A 22,389-nucleotide genomic window follows, 5' to 3' on the forward strand; every position below is an offset into this window, starting at 1 on the left:
ATGCCTTTAATAATATGTATAGAAACTTTGACTGACATCATTCTGTCGGGGATAGTTTTTTTTTTTTTTCGACCATGAGCCACGTTTTACGACATCCGCCATTATGCTTTCAGGCATGAATCCAATAGCTGCAAAGAATTTCCAGCATTACCCTCCTGGTTTCGGGTCGCCTTCGAGCATTAAAACTAGCCGGCCGTTTTACACAAACTGAAGTTTTTTGTGCTTCAAACTCGTAGTTATTGTGTGGAAACACGTGACAATAAGGGAATGGGTGTGGTCGTAAATTCTAAACCGACCAATCAGCGTCCATTACGAAAGTCAGAAAAAATAAAAGACATTGCGAAAACTAAAATAAAATACATAATGAAATGTAACATGTTTTTTGTCTTTAGAAACCAAATGTACATATTTATATCGGTTGTTTGATTCACAGCTGTTCTGTTGCTGCACACATTTTAAACTGCACGCGTTCCGCCCTGATGCTCCGTTCAGGTGGTGTCGCCAAAATACATTGCAAGCGGCTGTGTTAACTTTTTTTTTTTATCTGTTTAAAGCAACCGAGGTGGTTTCTTCTTTATTATGAAAGCTTTCAAAACATAGTGGCTTGAAATATAAATAGATATGTTCTCCGTTGTACGTTCTCCATTATCGTCACATATATTCGAGATGGATGTCATATTTACCACATTTTCCCAAGATTTGAATGTAGCACAACACATGCCTTGACGTCTACTTCCAAAATTTTCGTCCTGAGTGATCAGAGAGGGTGGATGAGTAATTCATGTAGTGTAGGTACGCCCTGTGCCCAGAAGAGAAAGGTGCATTTTTCAGTCTTAAGGTGAGATACTTAAATTTGTAATCAGTAAAAGGAAAGGATGACACCTCAGGTTTTGCATGCACTGTAAACAGTCCATGTCGGAACCCCATGTAAACATAGCTCCACAGTTTTCATTTACAAAAACATTTTGCTAAAATCATGTAACGATGTTACTTAAAAAAAAAAGGTTAATGGCGGCGTTGTCCTTCCTTTATCACGGGGAATCTTTATCGAGGAAATCTTTATCGACATGTCGGTTGTTTTGGTGCTATGCTAGCATTTACTGGCCAAACCTCATTTAGGAATATCAGTTCAAGTTTAGACTCGATACAGTCAAGATCGCTAACATATATAAATGTAAATCATTGGGTCCCATGGGTCCTCGGGTGTTTCCGTAATATTCGGCATTAAATTGATTCACTGAAAGCATGATATGTTTGCTACGTTTGGGTTTTGCTAACGCGGCCCGTTTACACTCGCTGTACTGGCAGAGGACTAGCCACTCCAGAGAAGTCCTTTATTTAAAAAAAAAAAAGTTTCGCAATGAAGAGTTTATGTTGAGACTTTTGAAACTCGATTTTAAGAATGGACCACTTTTCTTTTACTTAGTGCCGTAAACTGTGCATTACTGTCATCGTATGTTCGACAACATTAGGTGGTACTGTTTGAAGAAGCTCAGTTTGACACTATGTTGGCAGGAGTGTGCTGTGCGTCCTCGGGCTGTCGCAAGCCTAGACATGCCCGATACTGCCTCCAATGAGCCCGGTTCGAAGGTTTCGGATCCACAACATTCCCAGAGACTCCTGAGAGTCCTTCGCACCTTTTGGCAGGAGCAAAGTTTCCACGATGCGCTGCTGGTGGTGGACGGAGAGGAGCTTCCTGTCCAGAAAAATATCCTGGCTGCTGCCAGCCCCTACATCAGGTCAGTCAGTCACAGCACATATCGAACTGTTTGTAAACACCAGCTAGGGACAACAAGGGCGTGTCCAGTTTTATTTAGTGGCAGTGCTATAACTCAGATGATTCTTGCTTTACTTCCTGTTAGGACCAAGCTGAACTACAACCCTCCAAAGGAAGATGGGTCTACTTACAGAATCGAGCTGCAGGGGGTCTCTATGGCCATCATGAAACAAATCCTGGACTATATCTTCAGCGGTGAAGTGAGTGGGGATGCTTTAAAAAGCAGAGTGACCTGCTGATATCCTAATAGCGTGTGGCTTTCATTGACTGTTCATATGTACCTCACACACAGATCACCTTGAGAGAAGAGACCATCCAGGACATGGTGCAGGCATCCGACCTTCTCCTCATGACCGACCTCAAGTCAATGTGCTGCAAGTTCTTGGAGAGCTGCATCACTGCAGAGAACTGCATCGGTATCCGCCTCTTCTCTCTGCACTATTGCCTCTACCACGTGCACTACGTCGCCACAGAGTTCCTGCAAACGCACTTCCGTGACGTGGCGCTGACTGAGGAGTTCAGGGAGCTGCCACCGGACCGGCTCTGCGAGGTGCTGTCCATGGAGAAGCTGAATGTGGGCAACGAGAAGCATGTGCTGGAGGCCGTGGTGCGGTGGTTCGCACACGACCCGGATGATCGCAGGGTGGGTAGCACTGGAAAATGTTCTCTTTTTTTGCAGAGATACCTGCAGCATTCAGAGGCGAGTCTCATTGTCCAGCTTTAGTTTCATATCAACAAAATACTGATGAGTGGTTTTTCTTATTAAATTCTAAACTACCTAACTATAAACACTTTTCTTTTTTATGCATATAAAACTGTGAAGGGCTGGCTCAAACTGAATAAAAAAAAAAACTGTTATCCCATATGAATTTGCAGGTACGCATGAAGGAAGTGATGTCTGCCGTGTGGCTGCAGGGTTTGGATCTCAGCTACCTGAGAGAGCAGGTAAACAGTCTAAATACTTCTTACCAGCTGCTACTGGCAGGCACAGGGAGACCGTGTTTGGATGTGAATGTTACACTGAAAACTGTTGTGTCAATTAGAGCAGGGCGATATGGCCAAAAATATTTATCACGATATATATTTGAAAATTTGCGATAACGATATAACTGACGATATAATTGATGCGAGACAAAATACAACTCCACAACATTACTAGCGCAAAAAGACAACCTTCCATTTATTTTCACTTAAACAAGAAGCTGGTTTTTATGTACATTAAAGCTTTATAAAAATGTAACAGTGCAAATGCAAATTCCTTGCTGAAAGTTTAACCAAAAGGCATTTCCAGTAGAAATGTGCTGACATATCCTGAGCATAACCATGTATAATATCCACTGAAGTTAAAAAGAGGTGCTTTGCAACATTAAACTGCAGTGTGCAGTACGCATTTTTCGGACCATAAGGTGCACGGGATTATAAGGCACATTAAGCGAAACAAAGCAGTCAGATAAATCAAACTTTATTAAACTAATTCTTCTTGCTTCCTCCACTTCTGTACCATTGATTCATTAATGTTGAATTCTCCGGCAGCTGCTCTATTCCCATGTTGTTGCAGTATATTAATGACTAACCTTGTATTGTGGATGGATTATCTCAGTTGTTCTCCTGACTGAAGATTGGTCCTTTTACAGCATCCTGCCATGCGATTGCATTTGTCTCTAACCATGAAGAACCTTCACATTAACTTTTATAAGTGGAAAAGTGTTAGTGTTCGTCCTCCAGCTTCACTGTTTATATTATGCTAACATAGCTGTGTTGCTAGCGATCACGTAGCACATCATTAAATACCAGCTAGCCCAACTTCAGTAACCCTACAAACGTCACTGCTGTTTAGTTTCCTGTCTTCATTTATGTTGGAAGTGATAGCAGAGCTGTACGTTTGATTTTTTTCAGAAATCTCTCAGTCAGAACATGTAATATCATGCTTAGGTAACTAGCGAAACTAGCGAGCTAACTTCCGCTAGCTTCCTGCTAGCTTCTAACTCCGTTAAATGTAATAACTTTTGTTTTCATGGATGCCTGGATGTTAAACTTAATTGTTCCACCTGGTAAAGCAGCAATGCTGATCGTTTTATTAAAGATGAAAGAATTTAGACAGTTTTTAACTCTCAGTGATGCTGCAGTGTTGTTTGACCTGAAGCATATGGAGTTTAGGACCCAGATTACTCCCAGATTTAAGAGCATCTTAGTCCGACAATAACGACAGCCGCTTGCATGTTCTGCAAAAAAAGGTGCTTTGTCATGTATTTGACGGACAAACACCAAACCAGTTCCACATCACTGAAGTTGCACCATTTTTACAAACCAATTCTGGTTCATTTGTTTCACTCAACAATCGGCCATGTGCGTATGAAAACAAAGGCACTGCGCATGCGCGTTTTACTCATATTCTATCGCGATATTTCATTTTCCTATCGTTGCCTAACATTATACCGGTATTACCGTGAACGGTATAATATGGCCCAGCCCTAGTGTCAATGTAAATGTATGTCATGAAAACTTTAACAAGAATCAGGAAGTATATTCGATTTTATGAGCTAGGATTCTGATCCCAGCTTATCGTTTGGCTATAATGACAGCGTCACAGCTCAGGTTAAAGGCTGTAACAGCTGAAATGCAGGCTGAGGCTGCCTTTCTTCAACATTAAGTGTGAATACAATGAGTCTCTTTCTCCCCGTGTTAGCAAGGCTAACTGACAAATGAACCATGGTTTTAAATATGAGAAAACATCAAATGGCAGCAGAGAATTTCAGAACAAAGTGGCTCCTGTTTTCAACATCTAACAACACTGAGCATTGATAACTGAGTATACTGATGAGTGCTGTGTGTGTAGTGGCTAAAACACACACACTTTGTCTCCTTCAGCCTCACCTGGTACATCTCCTCCACCTGCAGACATGGACAGTTTAGCTGTGTGTGAGCCAGTGATCCTCACACGCAGTCATTCACCATGAAAACTCTCCTGAAAAGCTTTTAGTGACATCCCAGTGCGGGAGGAACTGCTGATTACCACCTTTATGTGGGAAAGCTGTGGCTTACTCAGTCTGCTGTAAACATACAAATGCAATATAAGTTTTGAGCTAACCTCGCTGTGTGCTACCGTTGTATCCCATCAGGCCATGGGGGAGCCTCTGATGAGGGAGGTGATCAGAGAGTACTGTCAGCCGGTGCTGACGCAGGGTCAGCTGCAGGGGGAGGCTATGCTCGCTGCCTTCAAACCCAGAGGGTATTCTGAGTGTATCGTCATCGCTGGAGGTGAGGATCGCAAGTAAGTCGCACTCGCCAACTTTGTTTTGTTCTGTTTGGGCTTCATGCAAAGAAACAGAAGTTTATTTCATACATTTATTTTGGCTGCAAATACATTACCATTTATATGCTTTATTTATTGTACTGTATTCTTCAGTGTCAGCTGATGACATCAAAACTGAAGTAACCTTAACTAACCGGCCTTAACTCGAGTGTAAATTGTGTAATTTTGTGCCATTCTGGAAGAATGACTCACGTGAAATAACCATGACGGTATTTTTGCCTGTGACTATGAAATGTTGGTTCCATGTGTCACAGTGTTCAACAAAGATAGCCTGGGACAAAATTCCGACACAGTCAGAATGAATGGATGACCATTTCACAGCTACAACCTGCGTCTACTGAGCGAAGAAAGGAAAGGTGGGGGTGGGAGGTATATCAGCACTTGTTGGAAGGAAATAAAAAACAGCTGACGGAGGGAAAAAAAGATTGAAGCAGTAAAACTGAGCTGAGCGCTGCAGCAGAAGCTTGTTTGTGTGCTGTGTCCTTCAGATGCTATCATGACTGACGCAGCATGGAAACAAAGCAGATAGCGTAGACTTTGAGATTCAGTTATCACCTTTGAACTTTGAATGCCTCTGAAATCTCACAGTGTGCTTCACTCTGTCCTGTAACCAAACCATCTCAGCTGAGATTAGTTCAGGTCATGGTGGAGGTGCGGTGGGTTGATGCAGTGTTTTTGTTTAATTACGTAAAAGCTCAGATACTTAAGGAAGCTAATAAATCTGATAAGACAATTTTATTGTGACTTTTTTTCTTTTTTCCTAAAAAACCCTGATCTGTACGACATCAGTGCTACTGCAGTGATTGATATGATGGCTGTATGAGTACAGACTCTGCGTGAGCGTTGATCAGAGTGAATGTGGGAATAAAAACTGTACAGATGTCTGCTTGATTTTGCATGCAGCGCTCTGCAGCGCCTACTAGAGGGAAGGAGTTGGAACAGGTTGTGTCTGGGGTGTGATGAGTGCGATGGCGTTGAAGGTGAAATAAACACTCCAGCTTCAAAAAGACTTTTCTGGCAGTTATTTCATGGTTCAGGCTTTGCAGGGTTAACCCCTCCTTAATATTTTGTGTGTGGCTCTATAGTGTACTGCAGGGGTGCCCAATCCCGGTCCTCGAGAGCTACCGTCCTGCAGCTTTTAGATGCATCTAGGGCTGCTCGATTATGGCAAAAATGATAATCACGATTATTTTCACTGAAATTGAGATCACGATTATTTGACGATATTTATTTCGTCCGCCAGAGCTTATATTATTTTTTTTTTACATGCTGTAGTGCCATTTGTGGGAGCATTTCAAGTTGCTATACATCAATACAACTGTTATAGCCCATATTTTAAAAATGTGTATGCATTAAGTCCATAGTAACTACATTAATTGCAAAAAAGTGCAATAAACTACAAAAAAATTGAAAATCGTTTTTGTTTTTACATATATTTCTACTTGGAGAAATTTAAGAGGTTTATCCCTCAAAACTTTAAATACAAAAAAGTTGCAAAAAATAGTTTATAACAACAGGAAATTTATTTTGAGTGTCTTCATAGTTTTATTTTTGGAGATACAGCAATTTTTATATACTGCAGGAAAAACAAAAAAACAATCCTATGATGCAAATTTGCAAAGAATGTGCATGTGCATCAAAATAAACTATTTCCAGCAGTGCAATTCGAGTTCTAAGGCCTACAAGTAAAAAACTACATTTTCCGCAAAAATGACGTCACTTGCGATAGTTCACGTTGACGTCTTTTTCAATGTGGGAAGTGTTAAGAACAGCTGATCGGATCGGCAAAGCGTGTTTCTGGAATATTATGTTTTTGTTCCTGCAAGCGCTTTTTATGCAATTTTTGCAAAGCTATATGTGGAAGGAAACCGTGACCGAGGACAAGCTGATGGCATAAGATGTAAGTACAACTCCTCTGGTTTCATATGGAGAAAAATTTATTGTGCTAGCTTAGCGTTCAGGTTCTACAGGGATTTAAAAATAGTTATACAAAACGAGCGTGCTGCTCTGACCGGCTTTAAAGGTTTAACAATAACAATGTATTGAATAATGACTTTAAAAAATAGCTTAGCTTTCCGAGCTTCCCTCGGGTCCTCTTAATTGTTGTGACGCGTGTTCGAAATGCAGAGCAGTGCGCTTGATTTGCCACATGGAGCAGCGCGAGAGTAAAGCATGAGGGAGGGGCTAATAATCGGCTCAGTCATTTTTAATGATCGTTGAAAGCCCAGATCGTAATCGTGATTAAAATTCGATTAATTGAGCAGCCCTAGATGCATCCCTACTCCAACACAGCTGAATCAAATGGTTTGATCTCTTCAGCATGCCATCATGTTTGGCAAGGGCCTGATAACAAGCCATTCATTTGATTCAGGTGTGTGGGAACAAGGATGCATCTAAAAGCTGCAGGACGGTAGCTCTCGAGGACCAGGATTGGGCACCCCTGGTGTACTGGTTAGCACATTCAAATGGTTGATGGTTCGATTCCATCTGCATCTGACACACGGCCCTTTGGGGTTGTGTCCGGAAGGGGATCTGATGTAAAACCTTCCCAAATCCAGCGTGAGGTTTAGGGAGATTTATATCTACTTGTATTTATATAAGTAGATATAAATACTTACTTTTTGTCTGGTTTCCTGAAAACTGTCAGAGATTTAATGAAAGTAAATACAGATTACTGTAACTTGTACAGGGAGAAGGAAATGATTTTCAGGCAATTCTTTTTTTCTAGTACTGGAGCTACAATTACTCTGCAACAGATCTTTCTGGCTTCAAACAAGAAGATCTAGTGTGTTCTCGTTAGTTGATTTCTAAAGGCTTTGTCCTAAGCACCCATTTAAAAGCTATATTGTTTTGTAGTTTTCACTTTGTTGGCCTACTTTTAAGATTAGGCTTCAAACTTTCCTTTTTGCTAAAGCATATAGTTAGGGCTGGACCAGGTGACCCTGAATCCTCCCTTAGTTATGCTGCAATAGACGTAGGCTGCCGGGGGATTCCCATGATGCATTGAGTTTTTCCTTTCCAGTCACCTTTCTCACTCACTATGTATTAATAGACCTCTCTGCATTGAATCATATCTGTTACTAATCTCTGTCTCTCTTCCACAGCATGTCTTTATCCTGTCTTCCTTCTCTCACCCCAACCAATCACAGCAGATGGCCCCGCCCCTCCCTGAGCCTGGTTCTGCCGGAGGTTTCTTCCTGTTAAAAGGGAGTTTTTCCTTCCCACTGTCGCCAAAGTGCTTGCTCATAGGGGGTCATATGATTGTTGGGTTTTTCTCTGTATCTATGAAGCGCCTTGAGGCGACTTTTGTTGTGATTTGGCGCTATATAAATAAAATTGAATTGAATTGAACTTATGCAACACAATCAATTGTTTGCAGAGAAATCATACTTTGACTGTAGCTCAGGAGGTAGAGCAGGTCATCTACTGATCGGAAGGTTGGTGGTTCGATCCCTGGCTCCTCCAGTCTGCAAGATACTAAAGTTGCCAAGTTGCTCTCCAATGCATCCATCGGGGTATGAATGTGTGTGAATGTACTTAGAAAGCACTAAGTATAGAGAGAGTGCTTGTGAGAATGGGTGTGATTGGGTGAATGTGGCATGTTGTATAGAGCGCTTTGAGTACTCCAGTAGAGTAGAAAAGCGCTCTACAAGTATCAGTTCATTTACCATTTAAAAATATGCAGTCTGAACAGGTCTGAACAGGCAGCCTGTTCTCGGTCTCCTGTGTGCACTTGGTCTTCAGTAAAAGTACCGGGAAGGCCGACTCACATCCTGTCTGAACAGAGTGAGGGGAAAACCTTTTGTCTGATCTGATGCGTTCACTCTGTGCAGAACCAGGAAGCCGACAGCTGCGTCGCGCTGCATGTGTCCTCTGTATGACGCCAACAGGCAGGCTTGGATAGAGTTGGAGCCAATGAGCGTCGCCCGCCTCGGCCATGGGTTGGTTGCTGCCGGTCAGTGCAGTCCACCGCACCTACATGTCTGTAATAAAACGCTTTGTGTTCAGTAAAAGACATTAGCAGGTGTGTCATTAGCAAGGCTGTCTCTGTTGGTCAGGGGGGTTTCTGTTCGTGGTGGGTGGAACAGATGAACACAACGCAGTCCTGGCCAGTGGAGAGAAATATGACCCCGACTCCAACACCTGGAGCCCGATTCCCCCAATGCTACAGGTAGGATCACGTTTCTGAAACAGTTACTCATGGAAACCCATAAACAGATAAACGGCAGAAGTAAACTCCTGTGTGAGTGTGCAGAAAAAGTGCAAAATAGGGATGCTGTATTAAAAACAGCAGAATGCAGTGTTTTGCAAATGTCATATGATACACTCTCTCCTTCTGCTCAGTGCTTTTCTGTCAGATAGACACTAAACAGGTATGAAAACCATCATTCGTGCTGCTTGGCTACATAAATATTCAGTATATACCAGACGTAGAGCAGATATGTTGCTGCCATATTGTTTTATATTTGACTTCATGGCCATCAGGTGTCAGCAGTGCTGCAAAAATTCCCTGACAGCTGAAGGGTTAAAGGCAGATGATACACAAAGCGCACGATCGTTCTCCAGAAAAGTGATGTCATTCACTAATAAAAGTTTGCTGTCATTAGTAAGTTCCTGATATGAAGTAGCTGGCGGAAACATGCTGGAAGGTGAAGTTAGGGGAAGGGCCCCGACAGCTCCACCAGCAGATCATCAGCTTATTAAAGCTGCTGCACCAAGATGAATTTGGCACAGGAGCACTGCACACAGTCTGAAAACAATATAATAAATAATACACTTCAAGCCAGTCATGGGGTCTGATCCCACTGCTGCGTTTGTGTTGACACAGACAAACAGCTGTGTGAAAAACTGACGTCACCAGCGGTACTCTTCGTGGCTTTGGTATGCTCTAATAGCGTATCTGATTTAAGCTCAAGTCCCCCTTTGCAAACAAACCGGGCCACAGATCGCCCAGCTGTGCCCAGTTGTGCTTTGCACTTATGAAACATCTGAACTTGGAACTCAGACGTGGGAACACCCAGAGACCCCAGGAGGGTGTTTGTTTGTGGCTGAGCGCACAGCTGAGCTTGGGGGATGTTGTTGGCGGTGGTGGTTGATTATATTAACATCCGCTGACGTTCTCAGGCTCGTCAGAACTTCGGTGTGGTGGAGCTGGATGGTCTGATCTATGTTCTTGGTGGAGAGAGTGAAGAGCTGGGGCTGATCACCGTCGAGGTGTTCGACCCCTACTTCAATACCTGGAAAATGCAGACCAGTATGACCATGATCCGCAAGGTAACCCCCTCACCTATATGCGCGCGCGCACACACACACACACACACACACACACACACCTCTACCTCGGGTATTCATATCATCTAATTGACATAATGCTTTCCCTAGCCCCTTACCCTAACCATATAAAACAAATGCCTAAACCTAACCACAACCTAACTATAACCCTGAAAAATGCCTTTAGATATATAAAATATCTAAATGGTATCAAATAAAATAAAAACAGACATTAAAATAAATAAATGTTGACGTAAGTGTTGAACAATTAATTAAACATAAAATTAACATGACAGAAATGCCCAAAAAGAAAATGTTAAAAGTGCAGAAATTGCATAAATAGAAGCAGGAGAAATACTAAATGTTGTGCAAGCAAAGGAATAAAGTAAATACAGAAACAAATAAGGGTCTAAGGTGCTGCCCATGTAACTGCCAGGCTCAGGTTCTACTGTGGATTTTTGCTGCGTGTCATCCCGCCATTAAAACGATCAAAATAACACCATGAAATAATTGTAGACCACTTGGTGGAAAAAATGTCTAAATGTGGGTTTGCTGAAGTGGTGCGACAGATCGAATCGATGCTTTTAGTGAGTTGGGTGTGGGTGTGGGTTATCAGTAGTTAGTTTTTTAGCATTTCTACAGCTTTTCCGTCTGAGCTCATCTGTTCTGCAGAACCGGAAGCTAACTGGCTGCTGAGTGTTAATGATGGGTGACAACGTCAGCAATTTGTCATCTTACACGAGAGTCTGAAACCACCAATCAGAGAGCTGCATGAGGTCAGCTTCTTGTTAAATTTGAAGGAAGGACCAGAAAAAGAGAACAGATGATGACAGTCTCACATTTAGCTTGGATGGGTTGTGAATGTTTCCAGTAACGTCAGCACTAGAATTCCCAGTACAATGCCCCTATCTATGTGTATTGGACTCGGTGTTTAGCTATTTTTGGAATAGGCTGGAATTTGACCCGTATTCCAGTTGGGAATGCTGTACCACCCGGAGCGCTTGGAACTACGGTTGTCGTCACTTGTGTACGCCAACGATTTATTGCTCAAGCTGGAATTCAACTCAAACTGATGGATGTCACTTTGATGACTGAATGTAAAACTCTGAGTAACAGGATTTGTCTATAAACTGTATATAAAAGATGACCTGCAGTTATGTCACGCAGCGATTCTGGACAAATTTATTTATATTTTTAAAGTGTGTGTTTGGGATTTGGTTTGGCAGCTGTATCCATACATGGGTTCAACACAAAGATCTCCTTCGATTCTCCTTAGATTAATGACTGGATGTTGGTGGTCTGTTATGACCCCGTCTTCAGCAGTAACTTCAGCAGAACAGCTCTCATTGTTCTGAAATGTTAAAAACAACAACAACATAAAATCAGTGACAGAAATATTTGGTTAGCTCGACGGCTGGACGACGCTTTGACCTCGTCTGATTTGTACGATCGTCTCCGTCTTCTCCTTCAGGTCGGCTGCTACGCCTCCATGAATAAGAAGGTCTACGCCATCGGTGGGGGCTCCTACGGGAAGCTGTTTGACTCTGTTGAATGCTTTGACCCCAAAACCCAGCAGTGGACGGGGCTGTGTCCTCTGAAAGAGAGAAGGTAAGCACAGCCTCTGCTGTCTGTGATCTTAAAACGTTAAAGTCGGTGTTTTCTCACAGTCCTGACGTTTTTGTTTTCTTTGCAGTCAGCTTGTTTTTTTTGGGGGGGGGGGGGTTCTCTCACTGCATGCACACTTGCTGTGCAACACTTAACATTTAACTTCAGTGTTGTTGCTTTAATTTGGACTAGTTTATGTTGCACAACAGGAAATGAAACATAGCTCTATAAGTCACTGTCATTCTTCCCAATCTGGAAGTTTTATTTTCAGTTTGACTAACTTTATCTAACATCACAGCTTCACTGACTTGCTCAGCAAGTGTAGCTGTTGAGTCAGAACATTCAACACTGTGGTTTTTATTGTGCGTTAGTTGTGTCACACCTTCTCTTTCGTATTGCTGAATCCACACCAAGCATGCTAGACCCGTCTGTGCTACTCATGTGGATTTCATCCATCCACAGGTTTTGGTTTCATTATGCGCTGTTATGAGGGGTTTTTTTCTTCTCTGTGGGCGTCTGCAGAATTTCCTTATTGGTTTTTCTGTACTTTTTAAGCACCGCTGCTGCAACTGCGCTTTTGCCCACAGTATGTTCAGAATCTGCTGAGGATCCAACCCTCTCACAGCCGTGGCATTGTACTGAAATTCAACTAAAAAATGCTAAAAGGCAAAGGAATAAATTAAATAAATGTATTTCAAGAGCTGGACCAGGCCTCTGCAATGTGACCCATGAGTTTACGGATTTTGGATCCTCAAACTTTTACCTGCCACCCTTTGGTTCCAGAAATGATTCTATGTAAGACAAAATGACATAAATATTTATTCATCCCAAAGTTGAGTGAGGGTCGAGTAATAAGCTGTCACTTAATGATAGCAAGCTGCTCGAGGCAAGCCAGGTTATTTGTCTCATTAAAAATGCTCCAAAAGGCAGCGATGGCACGAACCCAGTGTCACTGCGCTGAAACCACATTGGTCTCCCACCTTCCTCAGAACGTCAGTAAAGTTAACCACTGAATAAGTTCTGTAGTTAAAAACAGACGACCATAAATCCTCGAGTTGTGGAGAGAAGCAGTGTTTCTGTATTCTTGAACAGAGGTCCTCGAGGCTTCACGGGGTGTACGTGGTCACATGCATCCTTTTTATAGCGTTAATTATTCAATTCAGATCAATTCAGTTTTATTTATATAGTGAAATATCAGCGCTTTACGTTTGTAAAGTAAAGACCAGCAATAAGATGACGCTCTGAGCCGGCACTTGGCGAGAGTGGGAAGGAAAAACTCCCATTTAAGGGAAGAGATCTCTCCCGTATGACCCTAATTTACTCGTTACTTATTATCTTTAAATGAATTGTTAAACTCATTGCATAGCGAGGAGCCCGCTTTACTGTCAACCCTCAAAATGTCTGTGCTGCTCAGGTTTGGCTCGGTGGCGTGCGGCATCGGTCAGGAGCTTTACGTGTTCGGTGGAGTCAGAAGCCAAGAGAACGACAACCCCGAGCAAAGACAAATGACGACCTGCAAGTCTGAGTTCTACCATGACGAGATGAGGAGGTGAGTCGTTAAACGTTAAAACCACAGACGCAGCCACAGTGACGTAAACTGTGCTGGCGCAATAAAGTGCTGTCATATTTCAGCGCTTTCCCAAGTGCTGTTAAACAGGGCAAGGAATTGTTAACAGTTTTATTTTGAATGCTTCCATTATTTAATTTGCACACAGAACTGAAAAGATTTCACAGAATTCTGGTTCATGGTTTCATTCAACGATCCGCTTTCGCCCTTCTCATTCTCCGCCATGTGCGTATGAAAACAAAGGCACTTGCGCGTTTCACCCATATTCTGTCGCCATATTTCATTTTCTAATCGTTGCCCAACATTATAGCGGTGTTACCGTGAACGGTATGATATGGCCCAGCCCTAGTTCTGTTGACCCCACAGATTTCTGATCGGGTCTTTGTGTGAGTCAATAACGTTCCCTTGTTGAGTCAGAATGACCCAGACCCAGTTTTCTTTCAAAATCTTCACGTCTTTCCTTCCGTCATGAGTCCACCTTGATGAAATCCCCACTTCCACTGAAGCATCCCCACAGCATAATACTCCCATGACTACTACCGTGTTTCACTATGGGGACAGTGTTCTTTTTTTTCTTTGGCCTCTCCCTTTGGCTCTAGGTTCATCTCATAATCGTGCTTAATCGTTCTCCAGGTTGTCTTCAGCGCACTTCGTTCTGGTTTGAAGGCGTCTCTTCTGTTTTTCTTGCAGTCTATTCCTGTCCAGGAAACGCTGTGATAACTTTATATATCCATTTCCTGCTTTGTGAGCATCAACAATTATTTTCCTCAAGTCTAAATTGATTTCTTTTATTTTTGGCATCATGCTTTCTCCAGTGACAGCTGAAAGTCTTGTTGAAGCTTTTATTTTGTGTGTATTTGGACGATAGCGCTCCATTTGAACCTCACTTTTTAAACTTGCAGCACATCGTTGCACAGATGAGCAGAGCTGACCTTACAGTTTGCACGTGTGGCTAATCTTACGATTGCATTATTAAAAGAAAAGAAACATGTTCTGCTGCAGGTGGATGTTCCTGGATGACCAGAACCTGTGCATCCAGACCAGCTCCTCCTTCGTCTACGGCGCCGTGCCCATTGGAGCCAGTATCTACGTGGTGGGGGACCTGGACACAGGTCGGTGAAAACATTAAATACAGCTCTGCTGGGCTTTCAGGATGTTCAGTGTTTGATCCTGTTACCCTCTCGCTTCCTTTGGCTGCAGGCACAAACTTTGACTACATCCGGGAGTTCCGGCGCACCACCGGGACGTGGCATCGCACCAAGCAGATGTTACCCAGCGACCTTTCCAAAACGGCCTGTGCCAACTTGCGCATCGCCAATTGTCGACTGTTCCGCCTTCAGCTGAGTCAGGGCATGTTCCGGATCAGAATCTGAGCCGAGACGGCAGCCGGCAGCTCTGTCCCGGCTCCATGTGTCTCCACTTTTGCACACTGGTACGCTCTATCTGCTGTAGGTCTGAGTTTATATACAAACACTAAAGCGCTGTAGTCGCTACGCTTTGAAGATCTCGACTCCAGTCATTGGTTTATACTCACGACCCTTTTGATGTATATTTATTGTTGACCAAATGGGATGGACTTTAATCTGAACACATTTTTAGCTTTATGGGTTTTATGACATTTTTCTTATCTAAATCTATTTTCTTTGAAGTGTGGGATCCTTTTTTTTACAACTTTCTTTTAAAGGACATTGCTCATTTTGAATGCTTTCTGGTTCTCGGTTACTTGGCGAGGGATTCATTATACACCAGTCACTACCCCTTTATTACACTAGAAATCACGCGGCACAGTTTTTGCAGAGGCAGTGAGGCCCGCTGTGGTGCCGCTTTATTAAAGGATCACTCTAGATCATTTCAAGGCTGCAAATATCCCATTATTATCACCGTTATGACGTTCCAGTTCATGATAACTTTGCACACGTCACCTTGTGGTAGAGATACGAGGGAAGGATGAGTCACACATGAAAGCAAAGTGAAAAGTTGCAGCAGGAATCAGCTGCCTTTTTGGTAAACGCATTAGACACTTGCCAGCTGACTCAGTCACATGCATATTAAGCCTCACACGCTGGTTTGTTTTACGTGTGTGTGGATGGATAATGTTCTGTTTGGCATGTGCTGGTCACAGCAAAAACTGTGACCAGCACAGTTTGACAGTTTAGAAGAAGGAAGTAAAATGATTTTGTACAGGAAGCTGTAGGAGCACAGTTCTGAATCCACAACCAAAGATTTCACAAATGTCTCTTAAACTCCAGGAAACTGTCGACGTTACTGGAGGCCCTCGCAGTGCAGTTGTGTCCTTTAAAAACTATGGCGTGCAGCTCAGACGGTGTAGAAAAGCCACGTGGAATTCTCCAAACTATGCACGAACACGGGTGACTTGCTTTTGGCGACGGCACCTGATTTCCGTATATTCACAGAAACGTTCCCACGTGCTGATTTCAGCGTTTGCCTCTTGGAGCACAAACTCTTTAATGGATTATCACTTTTTATCTGAGCTGGTCCGGGCCGGTCCATTCTAAAACAGAGCACGTTACACTGGTGATTTACTGGATGTGCTGCAGCTTTGCTGACCTCTGACCTGGCTTTACAGTCAGGACAGTTTTGGCATCTCTTGACCCCGTTTGTTCTGTGCGAGTTACAGCTGCTGGTGTCTGTCCTGCACTCAGCGGCTGCGCTTACAAAATGCCCCGTTCATGCAGCGCAGTGTGCGTTAGGGCCGATCGCCCCGGGCCAAAACAACTCTTTCAATTTGAAGCGACGCGAGAATGTCAGGTTTTAAAGACTTGTGCAAAAACTTGCATTAGACTGCAGTTGGAATCACGTCTGTTTTATTTTGTAAGCTTATTATTTATCATAACATAAATATTTAATACTTCAACACCATAAATATAGCAACAGCATCAGTTCAAGCGGTAATTTGGTATAAACTGATATGTTGCAGCTGGTCGCCTTTATTTGCTGCACTGTTACTGGTTGGTTTGCTACACAAGCATTTGTAGCTCACCTAACAAAAACACTCCTGGTTTTTTTATTGTTATTTATTCCAAAATATATGCAAAATGTCATCTCATTTTTATTTTTGTTTGTTTTTTTGCTCTCTATTATTACCAAGCAGCAACCTCCAGGGCTGGAAAATGAAGCCAGTCCATCAGTATTACGAGCTGTGGTCTGAGGAGCTTGGAAGACTGAAGAAGCTTCTTGGAGGTGAAACATCTTCAGGAAACTTAAAGAAGTCCAAGCTCCTCAGACTACCGTGACCTGGATGACTGAGAACCTACACAGACATTAAGATCTGTGGTTCCTCGGATCAGTTCCTGTCAGTATCCAGACTCGCAGGTTAAACTGTCCCCATGCACAGCAGAAATAAATACGTTTACAGCCTCCTACACAAAGACAGTGTCTGTTTTCTATACAGGCGCGACTTCTCTGGCCCCCACACAGACCGACCTACCTGCTAGCTGTCTGCAAGGCTCCCCTCACCTGGAGCGGTCATGTTCCATGAATTGAAGCCGGACCTCTCGATGGAGGTTGCGGTGCCCATATCTAGACGTTCAGTTACCATTTATTTGCTCTCCATGTTACAAAAGTCTTCAGAGTCTGGGGGGAACGCTCTAGTCGCCTTCGTTAACACCTCTACACGTTTTTCTAATAATAAATTGTCAAACACAAGAGTTGATTGTTTCAATATGACAGTGATTCCAAGGGCCTAAATATTACATTTCGATAATGATCAACTATATGTAACAGTTGGCTAAAAATAGTTATTGGCTCAACAATAACGGATTAAATATCGAAATAATTTGCTACAAAATAATAAATAATGCACCTTCTGTCAATTCAAAGGGTTTACGTGTGAGGACGTCATAAAAATCACATTAAAAGGATTTAAACAGCCACAGATGAACAACCACACAGGGCACATTACATCGTGACATTATTTAACTAAATCTAAGCCAAAAAGCAGAAGCAGTGTGTGAAATCCTAAAGACGCCGTGATTCAGCAGCTTCTAGAACCACCTTTATGTCCCACCGCAACACCTCCGTCCGGTTGAGGTCTGGACTTTGATTGAATCTGCTTTCTGTGGCTGTAAAACAAGACCAAATCTTTATATGTAGAATTTTTGGACTTCAAATTGTGAAAAGTGAGAATGAAAATTTCCAAGAGAGACCTGCACAAAGGTTACAACAACTACGACACATAAGAAGTAAAAAGCAAATACAATATTCCACACAGACAAGTGAGCAACAGCAGATCATTAAGAGCTACATTTCTGACAATGTCAGCTCTTTCTGTAGATTATTCCAGATTAAACGGGAATAATGCCTTTTTTCTCCGCTCTGTCCTGATTCTCAGGACGATCCTTTGTATGACGCTGTGGGAGCGAACGCTCTATTGGTTGTGGCTTTTGCACATATAAACACACAAATAAGAGGAAACCAGCACAGGCAGAGTCTGACCTCACAACCCAGGTCACTGCTGATGTCTTTCCTCCTTGGTATTGTGTTAACAGACCAGCAAACTGCCAAAGTTTGCACACTTGCAGATGATCAGTTAATCGAGTGCATCTGACTCTCAGTACCAGGCTGCTCAACCGCTTATTTCCCATGGAAGCAGTGAGGGTGCATCTAGTGTTTCACACGCTGCTTCTGCCTCAGGGTTTATTTTCGGTGAAAGAAACAACGACTCATTGTCACAACGTCGTGTATTGTAGTTTATCAGAGTTGGATTCATCAAATTTTAGGACCCGATAAGGAGCAAATGACTTTTATCTCCTGATATTTAAAACTTAAGAAGTGATAGAGGGTGTGCTTTCTCGTTACCATGACTAATTGCAAAATCGCTAAAAGAAATGGCAGGAAATGTGCAAACCTAAACACAGCTGGTGCAACAGGCTGTGAGGCACACAGACGAATATGAAGCAACAACTACAATGAAACGGTTTGTGTTTTGTGCTGTAAACGGATTGTTGACATCAGTGGTGTTAAAGAAAGAACGCGGGTTTATTTCGACCCGGACGTAAATGGGTCTGTTGTGGCCGCGTTTCTGCCTGTATAGACGTGAGGAAAGACGGAGCTGACAGAGGTTTTTAAACCGTCTGATTTTCATCATCTGACACATTTGTTTTGTTTTTTCACACTATCTGAAATTCATAAAAAGGCCATAATTGGACAGAAAGCTCTGATATGACAGCCCAGCTGTAACATTCCAGGGTGTCTTAACATTTAAAGTAAGTCATATGGTTTCCAAGCTGCTCCGTGTACGAAACAGCACTTGCTCTCGTGTGTTCGCACCTCATGACTGTCTTTGTTGTGATGTGCTGGAAAACATAAGGGAAAATAATGGCCGTCTAACCTGAAAATAACCAAAGCTGTGTTGTGAAAGAAAGAGGGAGTCTTGTTTCACTTTGTACTTTTGTAACTGGTGCATGAGGAAGTTTTGTAAGATGTTTCCCATGAGTGTCGTTCATTTACGTCAGAGGAATTAAAACTGTTGGTGGTCAAGCTGTATGTTTTTGTCTCATTTGCTTCTCTATTTCATTTCAGCCTCCAGAGAGAGCGACATGCTTAGTCACTTTCCTGCTGCTCATTTTGTATCGTGCAAAGAGATGCTGAAAGCTCCTTAATAACACCTTTTATTGCTTAGGTTGACTGCATTGCTCAATAGCACATTCGGAGTATTTGCATTGGTATTATAAGGCTGGTGTTTTTTCCTGTTCTGCATCCGATCTGTGCCTGACCAAGTTTTCTTACTCGAGATGTACGCGATGCACTAAAGTTCATTTCTAAAACACAGACGTGTGCGACGTGCTCGAATTTGCACAAAGTTGTCCGCATTCCGTTCGTGAGAGTTCTCAGTACAAACAAGCACCAAGGAGGACGGGAGGGTGAATTATGCCTGTAAATGTGCTGATTCAGCTGAGAAATGCTGGGAAATATTATTTGAAAGCAGCACAGAGAATCTGCAGAGCCTCGCTGCTTTGCTTACCAGCATTCTGTTCAGTTGCTACTCGGGGAAGCTCTCTGTCGGCAGCTTCGCTCAGAATCGCAGCCAAAGAGCGGAAGGTCTCATAATGTGGATGCTGCACCAAGAGCTGAGCATGAAAGCGAAGCTGTTGATTTACTGCTTGACCGATGGCCACGAGCTGTGATTAATGACCGAAGAAGATCGTGGGTAAAAGTGTTGGAAATGAGCTCAAAGTAGGCCCGCTACATCTGACCGCGATGCCTTCACGGGCACCTACAAGGTGAGCTGTTTCAGGCATGTCCACCTGGGAGGAGACCCCTGGGTAGACCAGGACACACTGGGGGGCTCGTGCCTCTTGGGGATGGCCTGGTGTCCCCCAAGAAGAGCTGGAGGAAGTGGCTGAGGAGAGGCAGGTTTGGTATCTCTGCTTAGACTGCTGCCTCCACAACTTACACCTGGATGCTAATGAAGGTAGAAGTTGATGCACAAAAATATGCAGGAAATGACATGTATGAGCTCAGAGCCTCTGTTTAATGTGCTTCAGCAAAACCTACACGCAACTGCATTTTATAGTAAACTCCCCAACTTTACATTGTTATTTATCTTCAGGCCACTGAATCTCAACTATTAGTACCTGCAGGGCTAGTTTAATTTAGGAGGGTAAAAATTACGTTTTCATTGTTTTGTTTTGTTTTTACTTTTTCACAATCTGTAATGACTGTGAATTTCCAGAGAAATGGGATAGTCTTACACGGCCAAGCGAGTAACCTGATCTCAGCCCAGTAAGAACATCTTTGTCAGGCATTGGGGAAAAAACGATCCTGAATGCAGTGAGAGCACAGAATGGCTGTAATTCCTGAAACAGTTCGTGCGATTTCAGTGGAAACGGTCGTCAGATATTATTTCAAGATTATTTTCATTATTGCCGAGACAAACTCCATCCTTGATGGAACTTGCATCATTTCCTTTGTATTTTGTTTGAATTGATTTGATATACCTTTATTAGTCCCACAAGGGGAAATTATTTCCAATAAGACTACAGTAGACTCTGCCTGTTATAACTCGTCTCCTGAACAACACTCACCGGAGGGCCCGAGGTGTTGCAACAGGATGAGCTTTCCTTTTGAGGCACTGTTGGCAGTATGGTAGGGGTGGGGTCTCTACAAGAAAGGTGAGATGACCCAGGGGAAGCATGTGTAAACCTCAGAGGTGATACTGAGGTAGGCGTTGTGGTTTGGGACCTTTGGGAAGAGATTTTAAGCTCCTGCTCTCTCTTTTAACAGCCTTTCTCCTTCATAAGGACTCACTCGCTGCTTTGTTAGGTACACCATGCAATTATCTAATCAGCCAATCACATGGCAACAACTCGTATTTCAAGATTAAACCTCCTATCAGAATAGAGAAGTAATCTCAGTGACTCTTAACCTGACATGATTGTTGGTGCTAGATGGGCTGAGTGGTTCAGAAACTGCTGATCTAATTAATCATGTGTAGAGTTACCTGAGAATAATCTGAGAAATATACAGTAAGCGATAATTCTGGGTGAAAACCCTGCAAAATGCCCACTCGGGGTATGAACAGACCCCACTATGGCCCAGTACAGGTGTGAAATCTGTTTAGTGTGGACAGCCCACACTAAACAGAGAGAGGCTCACAGTGAGGGCCCGTGGCGTACCCACAGTATGCCCACATTATAGATGTGAGCTGCCCTACATTTTACACAGGTACGGAGGCCCAGACAAGATAACCCACACACAGCACAACTGTGGTTCAGATTAGTGGGGATATTTTTTTGGCATGCTTTGGGCCCCTCAGAAATAAATGAGCATAATTTAAATGCAGCAGCATGCCTGAGTATTATTGCTCACCGTGTCAGTCCCTTTATGACCACACTGTACCCATCTTCTGATGGGTGCGTCCAGCACACAGCGTCACAAAGCTCAAAGCATCTCAAAACTGGTTTCTTGAACCAGTTCTCTGCACTCCAATGGCCTCCACAGTCACCAGATCTCAAACTAGCGCAGCGCCTTTGGGATGTGGTGGAACGTGAGATTCCTGTCGTGGATGTGCAGCCGACAAATCTACAGCAACTGTGTGATGTCAACACGGACCAGAATCTCTGAGGATTCACCACCTTGAATCTGTGCTGTGAAGAAGGGCGTCCAGCCCGGCACTAGCAATGTGTTCATAATAAAGTATCTGTGGAGTGCATGTTCCAATCCTAATAAGGTTTTCTCATGCCCAAACCTTTTTTTTGTTCCCTGTGTATATATGAAGATGTGATCCCCCTTTGAAGTGTTTGAGGGATGAAAAAATGGTTATTTCCCACATTTTTAGGACATCTAACATCTTTTTTTTCCAGGTACAGGCTTGCACAGCCTATAGCTTGTTCAGTAAAATCAAACTTATGTCGGCAGAGTTTAAACGCTCTCTGAACCTTTGCTCTCACTGACACTTACATGTTTGTAAAAACACAGAAGCGACTGGTGTCGCTTTGTCTGTAATAACTTTCTGTCTCTTTGTGGTTTTTTGTAGCTCCTTTTAGTATCTTTGTGTCTCTTTGTGGTCACATTGCATCTCTGTGGGGTCGTTTTCTCTTTTGTCTTTGTTGTTATTTTAACTTTATGTTTTTTACGTGTCTGTTTGCATCATATTGCATCTCGATAGGCTGATGTTTTCTCTTTAAATTCCATCTATTTGTATTTCTCAATGCTGAAACTGAGTTCTGTCACTGTCCAGTAACAAATGCGTAGTTACTCTTACTTTGGAGCCTCATGATGTCATTAAGTACACAGAACACAATCGGGCTTGGCACTCTCTATTTTTTATGCCTTTTTTCTCATCATTTTCATCAGTGATATGTTCAGGATGTTGAATGTAATACTTAAGAAAAA

General features: G+C 42.8%; 1 protein-coding gene across 1 annotated transcript; it reads left to right on the top strand.

Annotated features, from left to right (window-relative positions):
• Positions 1 to 686: 686 nt before the first annotated feature.
• Positions 687 to 19,036, top strand: gan (gigaxonin). Its single transcript, XM_085414956.1, has 13 exons — positions 687 to 838; positions 1,516 to 1,739; positions 1,863 to 1,977; positions 2,070 to 2,420; positions 2,654 to 2,722; positions 4,897 to 5,048; positions 8,924 to 9,045; positions 9,149 to 9,261; positions 10,215 to 10,364; positions 11,833 to 11,969; positions 13,381 to 13,515; positions 14,536 to 14,645; positions 14,734 to 19,036. The coding sequence occupies exons 2-13, from the start codon at positions 1,555 to 1,557 to the stop codon at positions 14,904 to 14,906; spliced, it is 1,812 nt and encodes a 603-aa protein (XP_085271082.1). The 5' UTR covers positions 687 to 838; positions 1,516 to 1,554; the 3' UTR covers positions 14,907 to 19,036.
• Positions 19,037 to 22,389: the final 3,353 nt, after the last annotated feature.

Source organism: Rhamphochromis longiceps, linkage group LG7, assembly GCF_057381845.1.
Source record: "Rhamphochromis longiceps isolate RC_006_pf linkage group LG7, R_longiceps_female_GT1.1, whole genome shotgun sequence".
NCBI classification, from domain to species: Eukaryota; Metazoa; Chordata; class Actinopteri; order Cichliformes; family Cichlidae; genus Rhamphochromis; species Rhamphochromis longiceps.